The sequence below is a fragment of the Anopheles maculipalpis genome, chromosome 3RL, assembly GCF_943734695.1.
Source record: "Anopheles maculipalpis chromosome 3RL, idAnoMacuDA_375_x, whole genome shotgun sequence".
NCBI lineage: Eukaryota > Metazoa > Arthropoda > Insecta > Diptera > Culicidae > Anopheles > Anopheles maculipalpis.
Window position 1 is genome coordinate 45053163 of NC_064872.1, and position 25811 is coordinate 45078973.

Here is a 25811-nt window from a genome sequence, read left to right on the forward strand (position 1 = left end):
TTTTTTTTTTTGCTAGGTACTGCGCTTGGTGTTGTCGAGCTATTCGTATGCAGGATTTCTTTGAATAATCGATGCTTTCCGCCTAGATGTACAGAGCTAATGTAGTAGTAATGTAACATCACTTTAAACTTTCGTTTTATCGTTCTGTCTTTAATGTAAGGCCACATAAGCGTTTTCTTTGATTTCGGCCCGTGGGCATCATTCACTATGTTGCGATCCTAGATCACAAACCACACAATACCTTACGAGTTTCCGGATAATAAATTGTCCGCGTGTACTGGATTGTAGATAGTGGCTTCGGAAAGGCAAATTATCGTTCGTAAATCTATTCAATTGAGCATGTCTCTTTTTTGTTTTACTTTCGCTTGAAGACCATAGTTGTTTAATTTAATGCAGACATTTAAAACGCTCGTTTCTTTAAATTCTTTAAGAAGGGAGAGGAAAATTGTCACTTTAAAAACGTTCCGTTTACTTAACAAGCTTTAAATTGATACATCTGCTATGCCGTTCCTTACTGGAACAGCGTGGCGTAAACGAGCTAGAGTAGATTGTTGAGGACATAAATTGTCTTAAAATTTAGCATTAATACTTCTGTACTTTATCACTTTTCTTCTGTATGTGTCAAGGGTTATATATGCATAAAATATTTAACACATTTGCTTCTTTAACACTACATTTTCGTATCGAATGTTTCTCTCTTTTTCTCTCTCTCTCTCTCTCTCTCTCTCTTTGTTTTACAACCATTAGAAATGTACGTGTTTCATTTCACGTTTCTCTGTATTTCCAATAATTTGAAGATGCATTTTCGGAACTGTTGCATAGGTTAAAGAAGTCTTGAAGGATTTGTTTCTTTTATTATTGAAAGTGTTATCAACCACGGATAGATGATGATTTGATCGTTCGTTTTGTAGCTTCTTTACCATTGAATTGTTTTCTCTACTAGAGACATCCTTGCAGCAGCTACCTGCCATACTGTTCCTAGAAAATACCACCATATCTTCCACAGATTTAGCAGTATTCGTCGCTCTATGTGTTATGCCATATTTTTTGGTGCATTTATTCGTGTTTAAATTTTTGTTTAAAAATTAACCGAAAATCGCTGCTGTATTTCTAGTTAACAGTTAACACCCGCTAAGCTGTAACAATTACTCTGGTGTATGGGTGGACAAACCCAGCAGCCGGTGCTTTCATCCGCACGAATATCCCAACTTTGAATGATGCTCAAAATCGGGCTTGCAGAATTCTAACAATTTGCTACACAGACTTGCACTCTTGCAGATTTCTGCCTGCATCAATCATTTTACACAAATGCTAGAAGAACAACAACTTCCGAGAAAATGAAACCTTGTGCCGTGTGCTTGCTTTACATTACTTGCTTGCGTTCTTTGTATGTCACGTATCAGTTGAACTTTATCGTAAAGTGTGTTTGTATATTGCCAATTATCGGATGTGTGCGGACCAAGCTGTGTTGATTTTTCCATACGTGTCATGGGTTAAATAAAAGTTTTGCATTTACGCAAATGAATAAGGCTAGGGGTTAGATTTTCGATAAAATCTAAACTTTAAATGTGTCAGTTAGTTACTCATTTTAACTAGTTTAAATTAAAAATTATATACATCTCTCCATGCCGTTGGAGCATCCCCAGCACGCATACCACTTCCTCTCTCTTCCTTTCATAGTTTTTTTTTTCGGTTTCATTTCACTACTGTTGTCTACTCTCTGTTTTGTAACATAATACGAAGCACTAAAACACATTCTATTTAAAACAACGTAAAGCGTAACAAACACATGTCCAAACATTTTGATGTAAAATGTATAATTCGCTATCTATACAGATCATCTTATGAAGCTACTCATAAGAAAGGATTATTTGAGTTTCCTGCTGTAGTGCCAGCGGCCTGAAAGTGCAAAAAAAAAAGATGCATTATTAACTTCAAAAGTGATGTAAACAAACCCACACACACACCCATTTAACGTACCATGAATGGATTTCCAAAGTTGGCAAAATGATGCACCGGATTAGTGACGCCGGGAACGTTGCTTAACATCGAAACACTACTGCTCGCTGTCACATTGAATTGTCCTCCACCCATCATAACACCATTCACGCCCGTCATTCCAGTATATCCGTTACCGTTTTGATGGTAGCCTGCCACAGGAAGATAACCCAGGCCCGAGACCGTGGTTCCATTAACCACATTGCCGTTGTAGAGCTGTGAACTAGCAGTTCCGTGGCTAAATCCTCCCTGGTACGGTGAGGTAGCGTAGAACCCATTCCCATTTGTTGCTACCGTCGATGTTTGATGTCGTGCATCCGGCGGCGACGTGCCGTTAATGCCACTGATTGGCCAAGCCATCGTTTGTTGCTGTTGCGGCTGCTGGAACGGATTAGCCGCTTTGAACGGGTTGGCCGAGGAAGCTGAAATAAGTAGACCAAAATTTCGGTTCAGTGTCCCTGGGTCGGCCATAAATCATTGCTAGGGAGATGTTTTTTTGTTTGTTTGTTTGGTGCTGTTTTCCTTCAAACACATACTTGGTGTAATAGAATCGTTTATGCTGGCTGCATGTCCTAGTCCGTTAGCAGTTATTGTATTATTATTTGCCTCTGCTTGCTGCTCTAACTTTATCTCCCTGAACTGGTCGTCCAGGTCCTTCAGTGCAGCGTATCGGTCAACGGACGGTGTTGAATGGATGGATGATGAGTTACTGCTTTTGCCATTGGACAGTTTGCTGTCGGAATTGTTCGATCCAAGCGGCATCGGAAGACCTGCAGGTTAAAAGTAAGAATTCGATTTATAGCATGACACATCAAACTTCTTTACTCAAAAGCAAACAAAGTAATGATTACCAACGATAAATTAGCAAAAGGATAATCTGAGTAGTATAATAAAGTAAACTACATTTGAATTGCAAGCAAAATGGTGTCAACGTATGGTGGCTAGTGATGGTGGATGGAACAGGAAAACGCCAAGTAACAGTGTTTACTCAATAAACATACTAAACCAACAGAAATAAACTACTAAATTACAATCTCTATTAGGCACGCGCGAAATAGCAGCAAACATGTTCGATATGCTTCAAAACCAACAAGCGCAGTATGTAATATTAAACACAACAAACACAATTTTGATGGTTTCTATTTCGCTTTCGCTAAATGGCAATCCACAATGTCACAAAGCCACTTACTCCACCGATTTTGATCTGAATAGCACGACATTTGATTTACTGCTTGATGCTGAGGACTCATCATCATCTGTTGAGCGGAACTATTGCGGAACCGTGGCTGCTGCTGCTGCTGCTGCTGCTGCTGATGAAGCGACTGAAGGCGCTCGTCTGCCGTCCAACAGTTGTTGCCAAACTGTTGCCAAAAGTTCCACTGTACTGTATCCCGTTGGCTGCTTTCGATGCTGACATTATTATTCAATTGATTTGTGCTGCCAGTATACCTCGTTGCGGTCAAATCTGGTTGCGTGCCTTTACTGTTAGCCCAAGGCAGGGTGTAATTTTGAGCACCGTAAGCAGATCCAGTAGTATCAGCAGTACCACCATTGATCATACACTCCTTGGTCGCGTAACACGGCTCACCGGTGAAAGCGTTACCGAATCCATAGTTCGTATTCATACCCTTTGCATGTGAGTTTTCCTCCGGGGAAATACACGTGTAGCCAACACCGTGAACGGACATGCCCGTGGATGCTGAACCCGAGGAGGCCGTCGGTGTGCCGGTGGTGGATCCCGTCGAATTGCTACCGCAATTATTGCCAGCGACAGTATTGGAGTAAAAGTTTGCAAATGGATCGGGACCGGTCAAACTCTGCACGCTCGCGGTGCTGCTGACACTGGTCGTGGTGCTGCTGTCAATGCTATTGCTGCTGAAGTATGATTTCATGTTTTCTTGTTTTATTGACGATCCAGTATATATGAGAAATACGCCGCAATGGAGAAATTAAAGAACCAAACAGATATACATACATGTTCTTCTCATTTGCAGCCAGAGTTAGTTTTAGTGTCACACTTTCATTACACCAAATCGTTTTCAATATGTTTCATAATTTTAGAAGAAAAAAATTAAAACTATTTCAAATGTTAAGTTCATTACCTGCAGAGTTGAAGATGGGATTATGGTCAAAGTCAGCAAAGTTTTCCATCTCCCTGATCTTCTCGCCGTTTCCATTGTGTTGTGCGTACATCCCAGCTCCGTTGTCACTATTGGTACCATTTTTCAAGCTATTAGTACTCCCATAATGGCTTCCCCCGTTGCTAACGTTGTTCACAATCGTGGCGCTGCCAAAGTCCGCAACAAAGTCAGCATCCGGTGTAAACTTGTTGGCATTTATGTCACCACTGCTACCAGACAGTCCGCCAGCTGTGCTGCTGTTCAGTAAGCCATTCTTTTGGTTACGTCCATACGTCGGCGGCAGTCCGTTGGACGATTGTTTGACCTTAATGCCGTTCTTGCGCTGAAGCATGTTATTCTTCTGCGGAGTCGGTGGCAAAATTTTGGGTGGATCCGAGCCGAAAAATCCGGAATCATCGGGCGTAAATTGCTGCTGAAATTGTGCACCGCCACCCATTGCACCCGGCAATGATGATGATGATGAGTTGACGTTGTTCAGTCCATTGCACGAGCCGGAGTTGGTACGATTCAACCGTAGCGTTGCCGGTGGCGTTAGTGTTGGCGTTTTGAGAGGAACTAAACTTTCATTGGCATTCTTGCTGCTGCTACCGCCCGACAGTGATGTCAGCGAGCTTGATGTGTTCGTGGGCAGCGATTTCAGTGGACTAGCAGGTTCCAGGTAGTATCTGCAAAGGGCGCATACAAGCGGAGTACGTAAGACACGCGGTTCAATAAGTGTATTGTCAAATCGGCAACAACCAATTATGTGTTTGTTTTTGGGGGTCGAGCAATTGAACGGCCTCCCGCCCACCAAACGTACCTTTTCCTTTCGTATTTGTCTATCATAAAGTCACGATGCTCCTGCTTGATTGCACGCTTCGGATCCCAAAGGCCCAACCAAGTACGATTGCAGTTATCGTTGCCGTTCTGCTTCAAAAATTCGATTTCCTCCTGCGTGAATGTGGCCATAGAAATCGATTTTACGCGATGTGGCGGTGTGAGTCCCCGTCTGGCAGGTATATGAAAAGAAACAAAATGCAAACGTACCTGATCAGTAAAGTTAAATTGAAATCAAATTAATTCACTACAGTTAAGTTGGTAACGAATTATCAATAATGGATTAATTACATCAGAGAATGGTGTGTTGGCTGATTTTGGGCTTAATTGAAAAGAATCCAGATTTATCATGTCTTTGATAAAATCCTACAGATCAAGAGATATTACACATGATGTGAATATATATTTTTTGTATCACTACAGTGCACACCCTATGGACACCCTAAAGCACATGATACCGGCTTTATATTGCCACTTTAATCAGTTCATAATCTGCAAGTTGGCTATCTTTCTACGTGACATTCTCAGCGAAAAGACAACAGGAAAGTCTTTTTTAAAAAAACAGAAAAACAATCTACGCGTTCTTCGTACCGCGTCACATAAGAAGCCCCTGCTGTTAACGCCAAGCCAATGAAGTTAATCATACCCTGCTGCTCACGTAACGAACACACACACACACACACCGGGATCGCCCTTGACTTATTTGTGCACGCCTCAACTATTTACATTTTGTTAGAAACGGTATTGCGCACTAATCTTATCTTCAGTTTAGTGATTGCAGTCTGGAATTACTACTGCCTTATTGATCAGTCGAAATGTTATGACCCAATAGAGGATGATGCATTGCAGATGTTATGTCTGCAAGTAAGAGCAGGCTTATTTAATTTTTTTAAAGGACTTTTTGCAGTACTGATAACATAAACTAAGTGACTTATTATTTCCTTTCTAAAAACTACAACTGTGTGAAGTTTAAAATTTTTGTAGATTTGATAGAAAAAAAATATGTAAGTAAATTCAATAGTTATTTAACAGTAAGAACTAGTAGCGATTTGTGTACACAGACAGCAATTAGGCTGGAATGTTTGCATGTACAGACAGTGCAAATCGATGGGGAACAATACTTTATGAATGAATGATGAGCAGCTGTCGACAATCGATAGAAATTGTAGATAGTCGACTGGCAATGGTTTTACTGCGCTTCCGTCTCGTAACAGAATATTTAACACTCCCAGCCATTTTATCTAACCAACATTCGTAAGCCAACGTTTATCACGTTGGAAGAATTGTTTACATTCTCATCAGGCCTGACCTGACTGTGGCTGCTTGACCATTTCAATGTCAAAAATTGCTTAAGTGAAACGTTTGAACTTTGTAACGACAGTAGCTATTTACCAGCAAATTCAAAGCTATCGGAGTATGTGTGAAAAACATTAAAAACCTTGTGCAACTTATATTGCGTTGGAGCAGTCCAAAAGATAAAGTATATAGTACCGAAATGTCGGAGACTGTATTTGGAAGTCATTCCATAATTTGCTACCTATCGTTAAACAGTCTTCGCTCTATTTATAACGCTATACTATAACCTGCGAAACGTAATGTTGAACGATTGATTTCACCGAACATAACAGCAACAGAAACGACGTCAAACGTCGCCATGTTCAATAAAGCATCTAATATAAGGTGAGGTAACGCCTTGATCACATAATCATTTTTCGGCTAGTCTCGGCTGGGCCCAAAAACCGGGGCGTCACTACTAGACCCTTCCCGAAAACGAGAAAGTATGATTTTTTTTTTCAAATTGGCCACAATTTTGGCAAAGACTACAGCACAGAACATTTGCTTTATTACAGCAAAAAAGGGAACCATTATCCAGGGCAAGGAAGCTCGTGCAGTGAAAGGGCAACTCATCCAAGATTAGTTTAAACAGCACTCAAAATAAAAAAATAAAAAAAACGATTCACAGCAGCGTTTCCATCGCCTACTACTACTCTCTCCTGCAGACACAGTGAGCGATAGGCGGTTGTGGGTGGCCTATTTTTAAACACCTGTTTACAATCGTGGCACGTTTCATGCAAACATCGAATGTGATCGACTAAAATAAGGAAAGAAAAATCTAACGCCGGCGTTTTATTCTTCCTCTTTTGCGTGGCGCTGTACAACCAAGAAGGTAATAAAAGGAAACCTGAAGATTTTCCCATCAATTTATCAATAAAAATATTCATCACGTAACTTCCTCACCAGCCACACGGCATGGCATTGAATTGCTAACAAAGGATACCGCCGCTCAAAGTTGCGCAGGATAAAACGTTATCGTCCTACTGGTACGGACGATAACACTGGTAACACACAAAAAAAAGCGAAATCTACCAGAGAAACGAGATCAGCGGCGCCATGAAATGAAATCGGTGAAGGTCTTTTCATTCGAATCACCCGGATGGCCGATTACAAGCGATTCCGATTCGCATAGGGCAAAGCCGCAGTTTTACGGCTGCATGGTAATGCACGCTGTTTGTATGTATGTTTGCCCTGTCTGTGGCGGTTGGACGACGTTCCGTCTCAAAGCGGAACACGTACGTCGCGTCGCGACACGGTCCATGTCTCAACGGCTCGATGCCACGATGAGAAAGGCAAACCATTGTCCATGACACATTGAAGTACGAAACAACGATCATCAAGCCGTTTTGTGGTCCGTCGGTCGATTGAGAATCTTCAGACCCGTCGACAGAGAGGAGGTTCTACACCTCGTGTAACAGTGCAAACAGTTCATCTTTTGCACACAGTTTTTCAGTCGCTTTACTTACACCATCTGTCTTTGTTGGGTTTGTCTTGAAATCTCGCCGACTTATGCTAAACGCGTCGTCAATCCGCAGTAAACTATCGATGCTGGTCAGGATAATGCTGCATTTGCTTCCACCGCACAGCGCATAGAGAGCCGACACACGATTTAGATTCACAACAGGCGTCCATCACGCCAGCTAAGGTTCCGTTCAGCCCCTTCCGCAACGAACACAATATGACTCATTTTGCCACCGGTGGGGTTGCGTGGCGTAAAAGTACCAATGTTTACCGCCGCTTGGTACCAAGCGTTTGAGTCAATGTGAAAAACTTTTACTTTTGCTAACCGTTGCAACCTTCGTTTCGCCGCATACAGCGCACACATCCAGAAGGTAAATAAATGAAAAAACTAGGCGTTTGCTGTAAACGACATCGTTTTTATCGTTATTCTTTAAATTGCTCTCCAATGCAAAAACTAAATTATGATGGAATCCTCAATAGTACACACAGTTTGTACGGTAAATGTTCCATTGCTAAGCACCCTGGACCCCCCCTGAACTGCATATTGCACCCCATACACCCCTTTTGTATGGCATTTACTTTCATCGTACCTTATATGAATAATGGGCAAAGCAAACGAACTCCGAGATAGTCACACAATTTTGTTTGCAGTATTTTACTTTATCATGCACCGCTAACTGTGTACAGTGAGCTGGAAGCCTTGGAAATGCTTCTTTCTGAATATTTTAGCTACGCACAGCAGCAGCAAGGTGTGAAATGCATTTTACGATGTTGTATGATATGGGATTTGATTATTGAATTTTTAATCATTATGCAGCTCTCACATTTCGCAACACATTCATATGACATTTTTCAATATTGCAGAACGCTCTTTTGCAGAACGATTGTAGTAACTAACAACATGTACTACAGTACTGGACAAAAAAAAATTCATACGCTTTAACTATTCTTTCTCGCGTCAAGCTCAACAAGCTCAATATTTCCTTCAATGTAATAGTTACAACAATGCTATCTTCAGGAAAGTGGTTGTCCTATTATCAGGCAATAATGTTGTAGAAGTGAAGTTATTAGAATTACGCTTGACGTTCTAAATATATGCTATCTTTCAGGAAAGGATGAGGATCGGAATGGACAAAATAAATCATACACCAGATTTCTTATTCACAAATTATGCTTAATATCTCCTTTTATTTTGACCACCCTTTGCCTTCAGCAACGCTTCCAATCGACGAGGCATACTTTCAACGTGATTCCTTAGATATTCTGGATCAATTTTCTCCCACGCTGTTTTCAAAACATCCAAATAGTCGTCTTTGTTGGAGATCGATGTTTTGTCCACTTTATCGTCCAAATAACACCACAAATTCTCTATAGGATTCAAGTCGGGAGATTGGGATGGCCATTCGAGCACCTTAATTTGGTTAGATTTGAAGAACACAGTTGTTTTTTTGGCCGTATTTTTGGGGTCGTTGTCTTGTTGAAAAATGTAATTGGTTTCTAAGTCAGTTTTCAATAGTGAAACCTCCAAATTTTCTTTCAACAAGTTAATATATACATCTGCGGTCATAATCCTCTTGATATTCACCAAACTTCCAACTTCAGACGATCGATCGCTCGATGCAAACGATACCCAAACCATAATGTTCCCCGCTCCATGCTTTACCGTCTTCTGAATGGATAGTTCCTTAAGTGCGTCGCCGGATCTGAGCCATATATTATATATATAACGCCTGGATCGACGTTTTTGTCCAAACAGCTCATACTTGCTCTCATCGCTCCACAAAACGCTTTTCCAAAAGTCTATGGACATCCCGACGTACTTTTTGGCAAAATCCAATCTCTTCCGTTTGTTTTGCATCCTTATGAAAGGGCGCTTCGATGCCAAATGTATGGTACGGCGATCGACAAGCCGTACCATACCGTCCGGATAGGATCCTTTTTCCTTTTTTTTCTTTTTTTTACACTTTTCATATGTCGCAATATTTTGATCCACAAGCTTTCCAGTAAAAGAACTGTCAAATAAGCCACAGGGCTGCTAGTTTTACAGTGCTGCCTGAACGTTAGTTAAATATCACGGCAAGAAGAAATGTTTTGTTAAGTTACTTAAAACTTGATTGAAAATACTATAATGCTTCCGAATAAATCAAGGTCTTTATCTGAAAAATAAAGAAAATACTTCTCAAAGAACATTTTTACTTTGCGCGTATACTTTATTTTGTCCAGTACTGTATATTATGTCATGTTCAGCCAAAGACCGGTTATTCATAGAACCATTCTCCTGACATGCGTCACGGGCGACAACACTCGCTATCCATTCTATAGGACACGATCATTATCTAAGAATATGGACGCTATTGTGATAGTGTAACAACGTTTTACGTGAAGGTGTTTGCTCCTTACAAGCAAACATCCACCTGCCATAGCAAATGGAAACATTGAACACAATAATTACAGCCATGCTTAAATAACGCAGTCAACGCTGTACCCTTCTAACCTCACGCTTAAACAGTACTTAAACACCAAGTTTTATGCCGGTTCTACATGGCCAGCGCGCTTCCCTTCGAACCAACCTAACCGAGTTTAACCTAAGCAGACATTTCCACCATCACAGCCGACATGTCGCTCCCTCGACAAACCGTAAACTCGCAGCGCTGCAAAGTTGAGTGACTTTGTACTTCCCCCCAAGTTGCAGAAGTGATTGTGAGGTTTCTTACAGCCCGCACACATTCGGTGCCGAGTGTCTGCCACAAAAAGCCGGAAATGGAAACATAATGCAAAACTTACTTCAGCACAAAGACACGCGTCACCCACATGGAGTAAACAAGAATGGCGCGGTTTTTTTTTTTTGCCAGCAGAAGTAAGTACAAAACGTTACTTAATAGCCTTCACAGGTTGAATTTGGCGGCGCGCTTTGCGTTGGTCTCTGGGCTGAAGGTTTAACGTTTTGGTGCAAAATCACCCAAGCATTATAACCAACCACGTATGAGCGTGTAGTCACGAAACAAACTATGGACTCATCTCGCATCAAGTCTTATCAAAAACGATCCAATTACTCCGTGTTTGATTATATTTAACAACTGATGAAAACATGGCGTAACATAGAAAATATTAACTTCATCTCATCGATCGAAAATCATACGATCAGTAGAAAAGCATAAATTTAAAGCGACTTCATGTAGTACGTGCTGCAAATTCTTTTTCTGATATACTGCTATTTCAAGATACATGCGGAACATTAACAGAACCAAGCAGTTGATAATCGCGCATACGTCAGAACGTGGACCATTTCTCTGGAACTTCCGGGAGAAGCAAAACTTCATGATAAGCACATACATCACATCACGCCGCAGCAGCATTCAAAAGTGATGCTACTATTTGTGACGCCATACCAACCACTCTTAATAGTCTAAAAGTTGCAAGTACGTTTGTGATCGTTACAAAACGCACTTAAAGACATTTTAATTATGTTCTCGTAAAATCCACCAGCCGCTAAAGATCAACAAGCAATTCCGCTTGGCACAATTAAGCATTTACATCCTTCACCTCGTTACATCGTTATTTTTTGAGTCGTTTTACACTGTTGTACAGCCGTGTACTACAGTAAACCGGCATTCAACAACACAAGACACGAACTAAGGTTTGCGATCTGCAGAAAGGAAATGGCGTTGCGTTTATTTACGTTCACGCTTCGTCAATACGTACGCCTACAGGTGCCTATGGTTAATGGTTTCAAAAAACCACCCCACCGTTTCTGGTGCCTTGAAAAAATGCGCGCTCGAGCGATGATCTGTAACGGCTGTAGTGTGGGGGAATTACTGCATCAGGTTGTACTACAGCACGAATTTAAGCATTTGATTGATGCACCGCACGCAAGCTGGTGAAGGTGGAGTAGTGGTCGTGGTGTTAGTTAACAGGTGATTTTCAATTGATTACAATCATTCTTACTAGACAAGCCGATTTTTCGGCATTAAATGCCGCTCATTTATTTGGATAACATCTAGATCAAATAGTGCGACATGTTTGAGAAGGAAAATCGAAAGTGCAACATGGCAGCGAGTAATATTCAAAGTGAAATTGAAATAGTAAATTAGCCAAAAATGAGTTTGGAACAACTTTTTCCAACCATAAAAATAAACTAGTCAGACAGTAAATTTCATTGCTTAAGACAAATTAAAAAATTAGTAAAAACAGAGCATATTATCTAAAAATATAAAATTTTAACAAAGTGAATTGGGAGTATTTTTAACATATCTTGATTATTATGGCTATCTAAGGTTAAACAAGCTATCAACGCATAGCTATCCTTCGGTTAAAGTACAATAAGGCACCCGGAACCGACGGAATCGTAGCCGAACTGATAAAAAACGGTGGTGCCTTACTCGAAAAGGAGGTTCATCAACTTGTTACTGAGGTATGGGATAGCGAATCGATGGCTTGTGATTGGAATCTCGGCATCATCTATCCCATCTACAAGAAGGGAGATATGTTGGACTGCAACAACTACAGGGGTATTACGGTGTTAAATACCGCCTGCAAAATATTCTGCCTAATCCTTCAGGATAAGCTTGTCCCATTCGTTGAACGGATAGCTGGAAACTATCAAAGAGGATTCCGAAACGGAAAATCTACTACTGACCAGATCTTCACCATGCGGCAAATCTTGGAGAAGACGGCTGAATTGCAGTTGAACAGGTACCATCTCTTGCTAGATTTTAAGGCCGCATATGTAAAACTCTACGAGGCCATGAGCTCTTTTGGAATCCTGGCCAAACTGATTAGGCTTGTTGGAATGACCATGACCAACATCACATGCCAAGGTGGATGGAAAACTCTCAGGGTCCTTTGCTACCACCGAAGGCTCGCCTGTCTCCTATTCAACTTTGCGCTAGAGAGGGCCATGCGTGACTCGGAGGTGGAGACTTCGGGAACCATCTTCTATAAGTCAACCCAGATTCTGCCATACGCTGATGGTATAGTAGACATCATTGGTCTGCGGCTCTCACAGGTAGTAGAGGCCTACCAAAGGATCGAGCAGGCGCCAGAAAACCTCGGGATACATATTAACGAGGCAAAGACCAAATTGATGCTACTAAGAAATCCGGAACTACGTGGGGATGATGTACGGATAGGTGACCGCAAATTTGAAGAAGTTGTCCAAAACATCACATATCTCGGGTCAAAAGTCAGCTCCGAAAACAGCATAGAGACGGTCGAAGCTGGGACTGCATCGTTCCTTTATAGTCCCAGTACTCACATACGCTTCTGAGACATGGACCCTGTCCAAAACAGACGATGCCCTCTTAGCCGCTTTCGAGAGGAAGATGCTCAGAAGGATCAGAAGGAACTGTATGACGATTTCACCGTCGTGCAGCGAATTAGGCTCGCCAGGCTCCGATGGGCTGGCCATGTTATACGCATATCACCGGACGACGCAGCTCAGAAAGTCCTTTTAGGCCGTCCACACGGACAGAGGATGCGTGGTAGACCCAGATTGAGGTGCGAGGATTGCGTGGAATCATCCGTCATCAAGGCCAGGATAACGGATTGGCGGACGACGGCGCGGGACCGTGAGCGGTTCCGGATCCTGCTGCGGCAGGCCAAGACCGCAAAGCGGTTATAGCGCCTGATAAGTAATTAACTAAGTAAGGTTAAACATTCTAGTGTCAATTTCAACTAGTTATTTCTGTGCTTTCTAATATTTGCAATCTAAACACACTAAATGGATCAATTCACCATGACAGTTGTCTTGGAAGAACGAAGATGGCAGAGTAGGTTGCATTAGGATTAGGATTGGATTAGGTTTCGAATCCCATCACGACCGTTATCCAACAGCAAGGAGCCTAGCCAAGTTGCCGTTGCCTCGTGATTGCGTTCTCAAAACGCGATTTTTTAGCAAGAAAATTATACAAACAAACATGAAAACCAGAAATTTTGCTTTTGAAATTTCCCATGGCTCTCGGTCTTTAAGCTACAATGGCTTTAACCATTAAAGCAGATGAGTTAGATTTGTTCACTGAGTGTTCTGTGTATTTTCTTACAGTTGAAGTACCCAATAATTTCAAAACTGATATTCTTCTACTTCTCAAAGCATAATAACATCACAAGTTATTAATTTGCCTTTTATGAATTTATAAACATGATGTATCCATAGCTGGAGAGTTAATTCTGCATACGGTGAGACAGTCCTTGCTTGTATGTACAGCATGCCACACCATAGGAAATGTAAATTTCATCTAGTCAGTAAATAAATTTACCGAAAAACAGTTCGCAACAGTTGTCAGTGTAGTTCGCATAGCCAATGAACACCTTTCTTGTAAGTAAATGTTAACTAACGTACCGCTCTCCACATAAAGGTGCACAGCGAAACGTCACATCATCACGCTTTCTCAAACCACTTTCTCGAATCTCGACAATAATTTTGCATGCAAATCAGATCTCATTAATCCTCCATCCAACGGGGAACGCTTTTTTTGTCCAGTGTGCCGAGCGCTCTCTTTCGTTTGTGTGCTGCTTGTGTACTTGCCTGCCCCTGTAGCAGCATATTTCAATCCACTAAAATATCTGTAATGTGTTAACTTTCCACCCAGTCCCATGACAATACGATTCATGATGGAGCGATGAATTTTAACAAACAAATTTTCTCGCTTTTAATTTAGGTTTCGGAAAGAGCATCTTTTTTTTTTTTGCATATTATTGTCAGACCTGAAGGAAGCCAACCGAGCGCTCATGTAACTGGACAGTTTAGGGGCTTCGCACACTCTGATTACACTTTTATTCGGCATGGCACAATAACAGGAATTTGCTATGCAGGGAGCAAATCACTGTCTTATGATTCTTGTTGCTGCAAACAACCAAAGAAATGGTGAAAAGTTATGACTAAAAAAGTAATCTCCATAACGTGAAAATGTGTGTTAATGTGATAAGTTTTTGGTTGACTTCTTGAATAGTTTTCCACCACCAAACGGACGTCATTCCGAATAAGTAATATTTGCGTATAGAGTTAATAGACGTGATATTTCAAATTGAACACGCAAATATGCAGTCGAAAAACAACGTTTAATTGTTTAAAATAATAAAGCCACCGTAAGCTGTGAATTGGTATGGGCCAGCAACGCATTACCGGAAATACCCAGTTTTTTGTTAGTCACCCTGCGCTGGCAGAGCACCGTCAGGCCGAGTTTCAAGAGACCACAGCGAAGCAAAGTGGGAACGAAATGTTTCACCGTCCATTGGGGAACTAGCATTTAGATTGATGACTCAACTATAGCCGGTTCATGAGATTTTTTATCTACTGTTGGAGAGAATTTGGAAAACTTTTGTTGCAATTTATTCAATAATTTGTTGGGCTTGTGATAAGATGTATGATAAACTTGTTGATTTTACATTACGAAGCATTTGGTTCTGCTTCCACGTTTCTGTTTGGCAATAAATCTATGAGAATGTTTGTTGTGTCATTAATGAATTTCTTGTCATTATTATACTCTAAGCGTCTGGATAGTCAGACGGTTCAAAAAGGTTTCAAAATCCAGTTCTACGCAGTGAAAGACCAACGCCACTGCTGCCTCGATCACTTCGTTAGCGCACATTTCACATAAAAAGTGGAATTATTTGTAACCATTTGGGGAGGTGCCCAGTGGTGCAGGCGTCAGCCGGTCAGTGGCGCCGGTTTTCAAACGACAGGACCGAGGTTCAAATCCCATCCGGACTGTCTTTCGTTCCAATTTACGAGGTTTTTCGGGCAAGTCTAGTAAGCCATTTCGATGGCTGGTTTGACCTCTTAGAGGAGGTTTGTTTAAGCCAAGAAAAGGATTTGTAACCATTACTAACGTGCCCAAATAGATCCGAATACCGTCTGTGGCATGTTTTGAAGGCACTTGAAATTGCTTTGTATAATTTCTCGTATCATCAACGATGCAAGCAAACAGTCATATCTTGGATAAAACACATCAAAACCCTTCTGGAACTACTGGCCGCTACTGGCTGGCTTCTATGCTATGCGGAAAGCGAAAATGGAAAGTAACCCCCCCCCCCCCCCCGTGTATGATACATTGACCGGTTTGTGGACCCTAGTCTCAGACACACACACACACACACACACATGTGTGTGGGGTGATGTGTGCAGATATCCGGCTGAATCAAAGCCGAAGAAACTTGAAGCGCGCGCGGACGACGATGAGGAGAAATTTTAATAATTTGATATCCAACACAACCGTGCCGCTACACACTCTTCAAGGCGAATGCAATTTCCATCGAGTTTTAAATGAACTGCAATTTGTGCCTGTCTTGTGCCCCGTGGTCAGTTCCGTGCTTCGAGAAGTGAAGGCCAATGTTCGTAATTAAAAGTTGTTATGCTATTATGCTCTAAGTCGAAAAAGCTATTATGCTCTACTCTTCAGACATGTTGGTGATAGGATAACATCCTCGCAGATAACCAATGACTAAAATCCGGCCTAAACTTGGCGTGAAATGTAACTTTAGTGATGTGTAAGGTAAATAAGTACATAATATACACTTACACTTTTAGTACATAATATATGTTCATCTCAGATACACCGGATATAGAACACATCTGAAAATCGTTTATGTGTATTAGAGCACATATATAAGGCATTATATATGAGTAGGTAGGACAACCGATGTTTTTAGCAAACGCGTATGCAATCAATCCGCTTGTTTGGGTGTGGAATTAAAACGCGACCAAAAGATCAGATGTCAATCGATATCATAATAACCTTTTCCACTCAATTTGAATACTGCAAACTTTCCCCAGCCCTCTGACCTGTTGTATCGTACGTTTTGAGAACCAGTTTCCATCGTTTGCACTTCAATCCATCCACTTCTTCCGCAAGTGGTGCTGTGGGCATTTTATAGATGGGAAGCGATGGTTGGAAACATTTTTTTTTTTTTTTTGGACGATTTTATACAACGCAGCAATAAACGCGCGCACCTTCCTTACCCTGTCAATCAAACTAATGGAAGTTCCGCTATGAGCACAGCACACCAAGGTACGGATATCTGGTGCGCCCACAAACAAACAACTCATGCCACCGTCATTCTGTGAATGCATGATTTCATGGGCATTTTATCGGCAGTCGATCGAAACGAATACAGCCGAAAACTCAAAACTAAAAAATTGGCACTAGTTTCAGCGATATTTGCTGCCAAAATATCATGCAATAACGATTTGTCAGCCTATCGATGAACAGTTTTGTGATCGAAAATCGGCAGTACTTTCTTGTTTAATGTTTGTTTGGGACTGTTGCAATCGTATTTTAAGTTTTTTAAAGGGAAATTCAAGGGTACAATTTTTGAACGAATGCAGTATACAATTTAAACATTGTACTGTCAATGGAAGGCTAAAAATCGAACCTTAACCTTAAATAATAGTTCTGACACAGGCATTATGAATAGGATTCATCCGGTACAGGTTTAGAGGAGGTTAATTACTCTGCCCTTTGCACTTGTCGTTACGAACGAAGCTGGCACGGTGTAGAATGTATATATTCACAGTATTCTCATACATCTCTGAGGCATGAATTCCTCTAAGCCACTTCCTCAAGAAGAATTTTGATCAAAAAGATATGTGTGGAAGAACGTTTGTGTGGAAGAACAAGAAAGGATGTTCGCTACAATAAACAAGCTGTAGGAGCTTTTCGCCATCATCCATCGGCTGATTGTTAAGATTTGGGATCAAGAAGAAACTGGGTGTCATACACCCGGTGTACAAAAAGAGCGACAGCATGGACTGTGATAACTTACGGGCCATCATCAGTCCTGAATGCTGCTTATAAGATCCTGTCTCGAGTAGTCTTCTGCAGACTGGAGCCCCTTGCTACAGATTTCGTCGGAAACTACCAAGCTGGATTCGTTGGAGGCACATCGACAACCGACCAAAACATTACTCTACGGCAGATCCTCCAAAAATGCCGGGAGCACCAGATCCCTACGCCACTATGGACGGGGTGCACAGTGCAAGGTGAGAGTTTCGAGCATGCTGTCGGAATCGTTCGTATCTCACCGCCGTCTGAGGCAAGATCAAGAGGCACGATTTTCACCCGATCTCTCCAATTCCTTGGCTTCGCGGATGACATCGACATCATCGGACGGACAACTGCGGCGGTGTGCGAGACGTACACCCGACTGAAACGCGAGGCAAATTGAATTGGATTGAGCATCAATGCGACGAAGACAAAATACCTGCTTGATGGAGGCTCTGACCGTGATAGAGTCCGAGTCCGAGTCCGGAAGCAGAGTATCAGTTGACGGCGACGATCTCGAGGTGGTACAGGAGTTCTGCTAGCTTGGTACGATCGAAACTTCGGACAACAACGTAAGCAGCGAAATACGAAGGCGCATTGTTCAGGGAAATCGTGCCTACTTCGGACTCCACAAACTCCTGCGATCCAGAAGACTCCAACAACTCGGCATTTTCAAACGGTAGCACCGCGTTTGGCGGTTCTGATATCCTGACGGTAATCAAAGCCGGAAGGATACGTTGGCTGGGTCACGTGATGAGGATGCTGGACTCATGCCCCACCAAGAAGGTGCTCGTCAGCGACCCGTTCGGCACGAGGCGTAGAGGAGCACAGCGAGCTCGTTGGCTGGATCAAGTAGAGTCTAACCTTTCGGAGATCGGATGCAGCAGTGCAGCCGTGGTGGATGGAGACCGAGTTTCCTGCAAACTGATTGGAGACCTGACCATGTCGACGAGACTTGCTTAATCCTGAGCAGGCCAAGAAGAAGGCGCTGTACGGATTTTTTGGCAGGCGCCGGTGAGTGGGTTATATCATAAGAATAACACAGGACGACCAAGCCTGTGAAGACTGTCTTTTATGGGGAGGGTCCGGACCGGGGCCTTCCCGTATGCAGGACTTTTTTTTTGTTACAGCTGGATCTGCTTTAATTCATGACTCATAGCGATCGTTGTTACAGCTACAAATGCGTCAACAGTCGCACAAGGAAATCGCTGTGTTTCTTTATCAGCGACGTATGGCTCACTTTTTTAACATACATTCCTGTCGTTTTTTTATGTTAAAAGCAAAGATTATTAATTGAAAACAAACAAACACATCAATTGTAAACCGAAAAGAAGCGTGCAGTTCCACCGTAATTCCATAGCACGATGAGTCAACCGAACGATCGCGCGCGCCAATATGAAAATAGCATTGCAGCCAGCGATAGCGCGCATTTTCGAATGCGACAGCTGCTGCGCTCTCCTCGCCGACGCGAATGCGCCGCTAGCATGGAATTTCATATATGGAATTGAAAACCGGTTTTGTCGGAGCGGTGTCTCGGCAAATCACGAGTACAACAAATCGGACACAAAAAAAAAACGCAACTGGAATGCGCCATGTCAGAAGATTGAAGAAGCATCAATGCCCGTGCTTCACCACGAGAAGGTGCTGCAACATCAACCGCAAAGCAAATGCCTTCTTCGCGATCATCACCCATCAAGAAGCGTTTGCGAAAAACGTACACCCCTTGTGCGCGAGACCTTGTGCGTTTGGATTGGTGTTTGTTGTTTTGATTTCAATTTTTCCATACGATGAAACCACTATTACACCAGTGTCCGATTACAGCTCTGAGAGTAAAATGAAGTTTGTTTTGATTGCATACGATCCCTTTGCTGGTGATTTGCTGACCTAAACTAAGCTAACTGTACCAGAAACAACGAAAAGCTTCCTCAATCTGCAAAGCGTGCCGACATAAACTGAGGTTGCAAAACAATCAAGTAAACAAATCCAATATAATCTTGGAAAGATCGCTTGTTTGATATTTTTAAGTTCTAAGAATAAAGAGTACGCCATCGGTGTTGATGATAACGTATGCATTAAACTCTTTGTCTATGTATCTAAGCGATACATCTAGGTATTGATCATATTTTGTATTACATTGAGACGAATAAATTGGAAATATTGACGCCAACACATTTTCGCATTTCTGGCAGATTTGGGACATCCAAAAGTGTTGCAGGACTCTTCAAAAATGAGAATAGAAACGAGCAATTAACGTCTTATCTCGAATGCAATTAGCATTGAATTCGGTAAAGGTAATGAAAATGGCCAAATGGACGTTGAACACACAAAACATCCAATTACGTCAATTATAAAAATGTATTTATGATGTTGATGGAGATTCGTTCGAAGAGTCGGCCCCAACTGACCGCTGTTGACGACCTGAATATTTTTTTTTAGTTAAACATATTTTGAATTTAAATTTAAAATTTGATTTTTAATTGGAGAAATACATGTAGGTTTCACAAATAGTTCACAGGGTGTTCAAAATATTCGAATACACTTTAAAAACGAGCTCGAACAAAACATAAGATATAATTTTTTGAGTATTTTTTTCTTGAAACCATGTTTATTTACTATCTTTTTGGCATATTAGGAAGGAGCACCCGCCCTTTGTACTTTATCACGAGCTTGAGACGTTTCTCAAACGAATCGCACGCGGAACGCACCTGTTCCATCGGCATTTCGTCCCAGATCTTGGAAATAACGTTCATGAGTTGGTCGACTGTGTTCACTTTATACTCGCTTTGCTTGGCCAGCGGTCATACATGCAATACAAGCAATACATAGTAATCAAGGGGATTGAGATCCGGGGAAATGGGTGGCCAGAACACCTTATCTAGAAACCCCGTCAAATTCTCCTGACACCACGCTTGGACGATGGTCGCCTGTGATCCTTTCCGTAGAAATCCTGAAGTACCGGAGCCACAACTTTCTCCAGAACCTCGGTTTTATAGTTCGTGGCGTTAATTTTGACGTTTTTCTTAATAAAAACCTGAGAGGGATTTCTATGTCTGGATACGGCCCCCCGACGCGGCATTCTGGAACCGCGAGATGTTTATTTGGGACGGGGGGATGCTGGCCAACGTCGGCGAAAACAATCGATCATTTTGAACATTGTGCGGCTGTTCCAACACGAAGAATTTCTCATCGGAAAACGGAGTTTCTTGTACGGCTTGTACCCTAGCTCCTTCGTTATGATAGTGTGAGTCATCTCGATTGACACATTCAGGTGTCAGCAGCGGTCTTCCGGATCGAGCGGGCCATTTTGCGACGGATCCGCTCCCTCATCATGTCGATGACTGCTGATGTCCTCACCGATGTCGCCGGGCTGCTCACCTCCCACAAACAATTTTACTAAAAGATCGCGGTACTCTTTCATTGTGCTCAGTGTTTACACAGCACAGTGACAGTTAATCGACACCATATGCAACGATTAGACAATACATGCTACTAAAGCTAACAAAAAAAATTAATACACAGAATACACAGAGTGCACAACTACAAATCGATGAAAAGTTGTATTCGAACTTATTGAACACCCTGTACTCTATGGTTTTGCTAAGTTAAAACAAGTTTTTACTTACACGTTGTATAACATTTTTCATCTCCGATTTATCGCACAAATGGAGGGAGGATTTCCTCTCCATGACATAGGCTATCATCTAACCTAATCGATGGTTTGGTTTTATAGCCTTACTATTTGCAACGTGATAGCTTTTAGGCCAGAAAAGAGACCTCAAGGAATAGAATATCGACCCAAAATAGAGAAATATTATATTATTGGAAAACAGGAAACAGGATTGGAACAGGAGCACGATGATCGTAGAAGTGTTCGTTCCTAAGTCTACCCTAATTCTTCTACAATTAGAGAAACGTCTGAGATGGTGTGAAGTTCAATAGTAGGCTCTTTGTACTACTTTTAAATTTTTTGGAGAGTAAATACTCCAAACATTTGAACCTTAGGAAATTGTTGGAATAATAGCAAGTTTAAACCCCAAAGAACTGGAATTGGAGAGCCGTGTCCTATCATTATGTAGTCAAGACGGATTGAGCATTTGAGCAGATCGTCAAACCCCAGATAGAGCAGAACAAATGCAAACATCTGTCCAAAGACCACCCGCTAAGGAGTGTAATATTTTGTAGAATATCTCATGGATGTAGGATTAGGGTAAAATTGATTCCATTGTGCTACCTAAAGAAGAGATTCCAAACCGCGAAGAAATTCCAATTGCGAAGTCATCCTATTTGTCGTTACGTTAGCTAGTCGATAACTTGTTTGTAGAACTTTAATTAATTCTTTGCTGCAACGTCTTTATCTCCCCAGTCAAATTAGTCGAAATTAAAACGTTTTTCCCTGCAAAGCTAGTTCCTATTCAATGGAGGATTCATTCTGCGGCAAAAAAAAAGTAGACCGTACCCGATCCTCTTTTGTCCCTGTTACAAGCCCAACCTGCCATAAAGGATCGCTGCACACCTTTCTTAAGTTGGAAGATAGCAATCGGGCTCTAAGGGGCAAACATCTACTCTTGTACACTCTACCTGTTGACTTGCCCATTTCAGGATGCACTCATATGACACCATTCCGTGGCGAGTTGTGCACACATCTACCTGTGTACAAACCCTCTATATGTCTGCTGTCGTTCACACGATTTGTGCCGTATTATGCAGTTATTTGCACTCATTCCGAACCAGAAATGCTGGTTTCAGTCACCCAATCAAGCCACGACCCTTTTCGAACAAGGAAGATGAAGTACGCTTTGGCAGAGGTTGGTGCACAACGATGAGCGCAAAAATCGACGCTTAGGACGCAGAAATATCAATCAATTGAACAGAAGAAGAAAAAAAAAGGCATCCCAAAGCACGGCCACATTGCTACTGCAGCCGGAAACGGGCGGTTCCGCTACACAGCAGCAAGCAAACGGCACCAGCAGGACCGGATTGAAACGTAGACGCACAAAAAGGGATGGTTTGATGAGCAAAGACCGTTGCCGTTGTTGTGACGACAAAACGACGTAAAGGGCCTTCACAACACAGAATTGATGTCGTCTCGGCCATCACACTTTTGTCGTTGGTGTTTTTTTTTAGCATCTTCATGTGTGTGTCATTGTGTGCGTGTGTGCATCGCACTGTAACGAATTGACAATTACGGGCGAACGACCTCCGACATCATCTTTCCTCCATTCACGGGAATGTCTTGAAAGCGTACCTAGGCAAGCAAGCCCCGCACATGAAAACACACATATAAGCGCGGCGATCGTGCCGTGAAAAAAAAAGCTGATCGCAAAAAAAGGCCGTTTTTACATGGTGCGAGCTGAGACACTATTTCTCAATATGGAACCGGGAAGGCCAAAATGGTAATGCTAAGAGATAATCCGTCCCTTAGATGATGCTCGGTGCACGACATTTCTACCGTTTGACAATTGAGGAAATCGACTGAAAGGCAAGGAAAACCTCCTTCCTTGTGTCTTGGTTTATGAGTTTTCGAGGATTATCTGCAAAAGGTTACCGTGTTCTCACACTAAGCGTGTCTTTTAATATAGAGTTTGAAGTAAAAACTACGTACATTTATCACGGCTGTGAGACTGTAGTAAAACTATCCAGCTAAAACATTTTTAAACGGTAAATCGCGTTTAGAAAACTTGCCGATATTAGTTAAGCGAAAAATGAAACTCTAGTTTAAGCTAAACCACATTCTACAGTCGATCGATTGTGTGGTTCTTGTGACTGTCGATGTTACTAGAAACTAGATGTAGTTTGCAGCTTCACCATCAGGTTTACTCCCTCCCAGTGGCGATTACGAAACAAACCCCTTCTCTGCTGGAATTGCCATTTAACGATCTGTGGTACAATCGTTTCTTATCTTGGACAGCACATCCTTTCCGCGCATTCCTCAGCATAACTACAAAAATGAACGACTTCCCGTAGTGTGGTAGACTCGTCAGCAAAGAATTATATATTTCAAGATAACAAAAAGACTGGAAAACCCCTAAGCTTAGGCATAGATTTTTTACTAAATCTGGCTGATGAGGTGACGCATTGGAAGTTGTATATGAAAGTCTTCAATTGTTTACACGATGGACACTGTGGCGACAGGCAGTACGACGCCAGTACGGGTGCGAAATTGATGACGGTGACTTAAAATCGTTTTATTCTGCTTTTTTTCCTATGTTTTGCACCGTAGTCTGACGGAAAGACAAGAGTGGCCAGAATTTATACGGACAATACTTACAGTATACCGGAACAGCTGGTGCAGACGAATGAACCGATAGTCATGTTGATGTATGTGGGCCCCTTCTGGCCGCAGTCGAAGCATTCTTTGTTACCGCCGACGCCTACCAGCTCTCGCAACGTTTTTAGTATTTTGTCATCGAGTTTCTTCCGCACCAGGGCCATCGTTGTTGCTCTTGCTGGCCTTTTGCCGTTCGGTTGTTTCTCCTGTATACGCTGACTGCGTTTTATTTGTGCCCGCGCTGTAAAATAAACCTTCGTCGCGTTCCACACAACCGCGCCCTCTCACTGCCGCCTATCAACGGTGCAGCAGTGACTTGACCACTTCCGGCTGATGGAGAAGATGATGATAGCGGCCTGAATTTCACCTCCGCTTCGTCGTGGTTTCAATATTACTATTCTTTCCTTTTGCTTTTGCACTTCCTTTCCTGCGCACTTGGGCAGCAATACACCGTAGTGATGCGAAACAGCTTAAAACTGATTTTAATTTACGTATTATTTATTGACACGAACGGTGATGCTCTGCACATTGGGCCACTGAAAAACACTGCATTTTTTATTTCACTTTGCTCGCACACACTCACGGTTTCACTGCACAGAGAACGGGTACAGAAATAACACACAGAAACACAACAAAGGACAATACACTTCTAGTGGTTCACAATTTGCATCGAATCCGGGATAATGGCGAATGCTTTTCTATTTTCTATATTCTATGAGAACCGCGACAACTTCTTGCATCGGACGAGGACGGCTTTCTCTTTTTTCACCCTGCACGCACTGCACAAAGTCCGGCCAAACAGAGACTTTCTTCAATCGCCTGCACCACCTTTGAATTTTGCCACTTGACAGCTCGAACCAACAACGACGAAAGCACTGAAAGTGAACGAGCGAACCACACACACACACACACACACACATACACACGCACACTACCGCCCCGTACGACAGAGCGTGGATGACACGCACACTAACGCTACGCTGGTCGCGGGTCGTGCTATTGGATACAAAAAAAACAGGCTGGTTTAGAATAAAAACATTGCGCTGTTTGTAAAGTACGACAAAAAAAGTCCTTCTTTTAGCCACCGTTCAATTCGACAATTTGCCTTATTTTGTGCATCGGGTGTGCATCCCGTGAAATGAGGACGAATCATTAAAGCCAGAGAGCAAAGCAGACACACAAAAATTAGCACAAAGCACGGGGAACTATAATTCAATTTGTGTTACGTAGTTCAAATGGCGTAGCGCGCTCGAAACACTCTGCGTCGAATTCCTTTCGCACTGCTCTGTCGCTCAACTTTCTTCCGACTTATGGAGCGTTGGAAATGAGTTTCCGTAGGACCAGAAATATGACATTTCATAAGCTAAATTTTGCTTCTATTTTTTACAGGACGAAAGTACAATTATCAGCCAATAGAGAGAATAATTTTCACAAAATTTGAATGCTTTTAAGCTGGATATTTTCTATGCTGCTTGTCGAAGTGAACTTTCCGGTTATCGAACAATGTCATGTGGTTGTGTATTTTAGTTCAAAATAATTAATAATTTAATGTGTAACAATGAAGGAATCAAATCAAATAGTTACAAGGTGTCAAATAAACAGAGCAAAGGTAAGTGTGAAAAGAGCTTTGGTTAAATAAATAATGATTAAAAGTTACCAATTTGAGCAACTACATACGCCCAGTGTGTAGTTGCCGTACATACTGCATACATCCGTCGCCACTGTGATGTTACAGGGTTGTCAAACTATTAGGTAATTGGGGTGGGTACTTCAGTTTTCCAAAATTTCAATCTTTGACCGCCACTCCAGAATTGAAAATATGTATGTATATTTTTGTTTATCTTTTAAGTTCTGGTTTAAGCAATACGGCCTGGCCGTCCCATATGAATAAAAAAAAAAGTTCTGGTTTAACAATGTTTCTATAAGCTTTCATATACTGGCAACAGACAATCTCCTGGCTAGTATGTATGTATCTAGTTTTTATTCTAACCAAAATGAACAAAGACCTCCGTAGCGTTATTGAACAAACCCGAA

General features: G+C 42.0%; 2 protein-coding genes across 2 annotated transcripts in view; one reads left to right on the forward strand and one right to left on the reverse strand.

The window, feature by feature from the left end:
* LOC126565311 (uncharacterized) overlaps positions 1–25811 on the forward strand; it is a 378977-nt gene that overhangs the window by 322133 nt on the left and 31033 nt on the right. The gene's annotated exons all lie outside the window — the stretch shown is intronic.
* LOC126564112 (arf-GAP domain and FG repeat-containing protein 1) lies at positions 1813–23982 on the reverse strand. The gene is made up of 7 exons (XM_050221046.1): positions 23778–23982; positions 4939–5127; positions 4101–4804; positions 3188–3895; positions 2535–2768; positions 1981–2420; positions 1813–1899 (listed from the first exon to the last, which is right to left on the reverse strand). The coding sequence occupies exons 1-7, from the start codon at positions 23939–23941 to the stop codon at positions 1855–1857; spliced, it is 2484 nt and encodes an 827-aa protein (XP_050077003.1). The 5' UTR covers positions 23942–23982; the 3' UTR covers positions 1813–1854.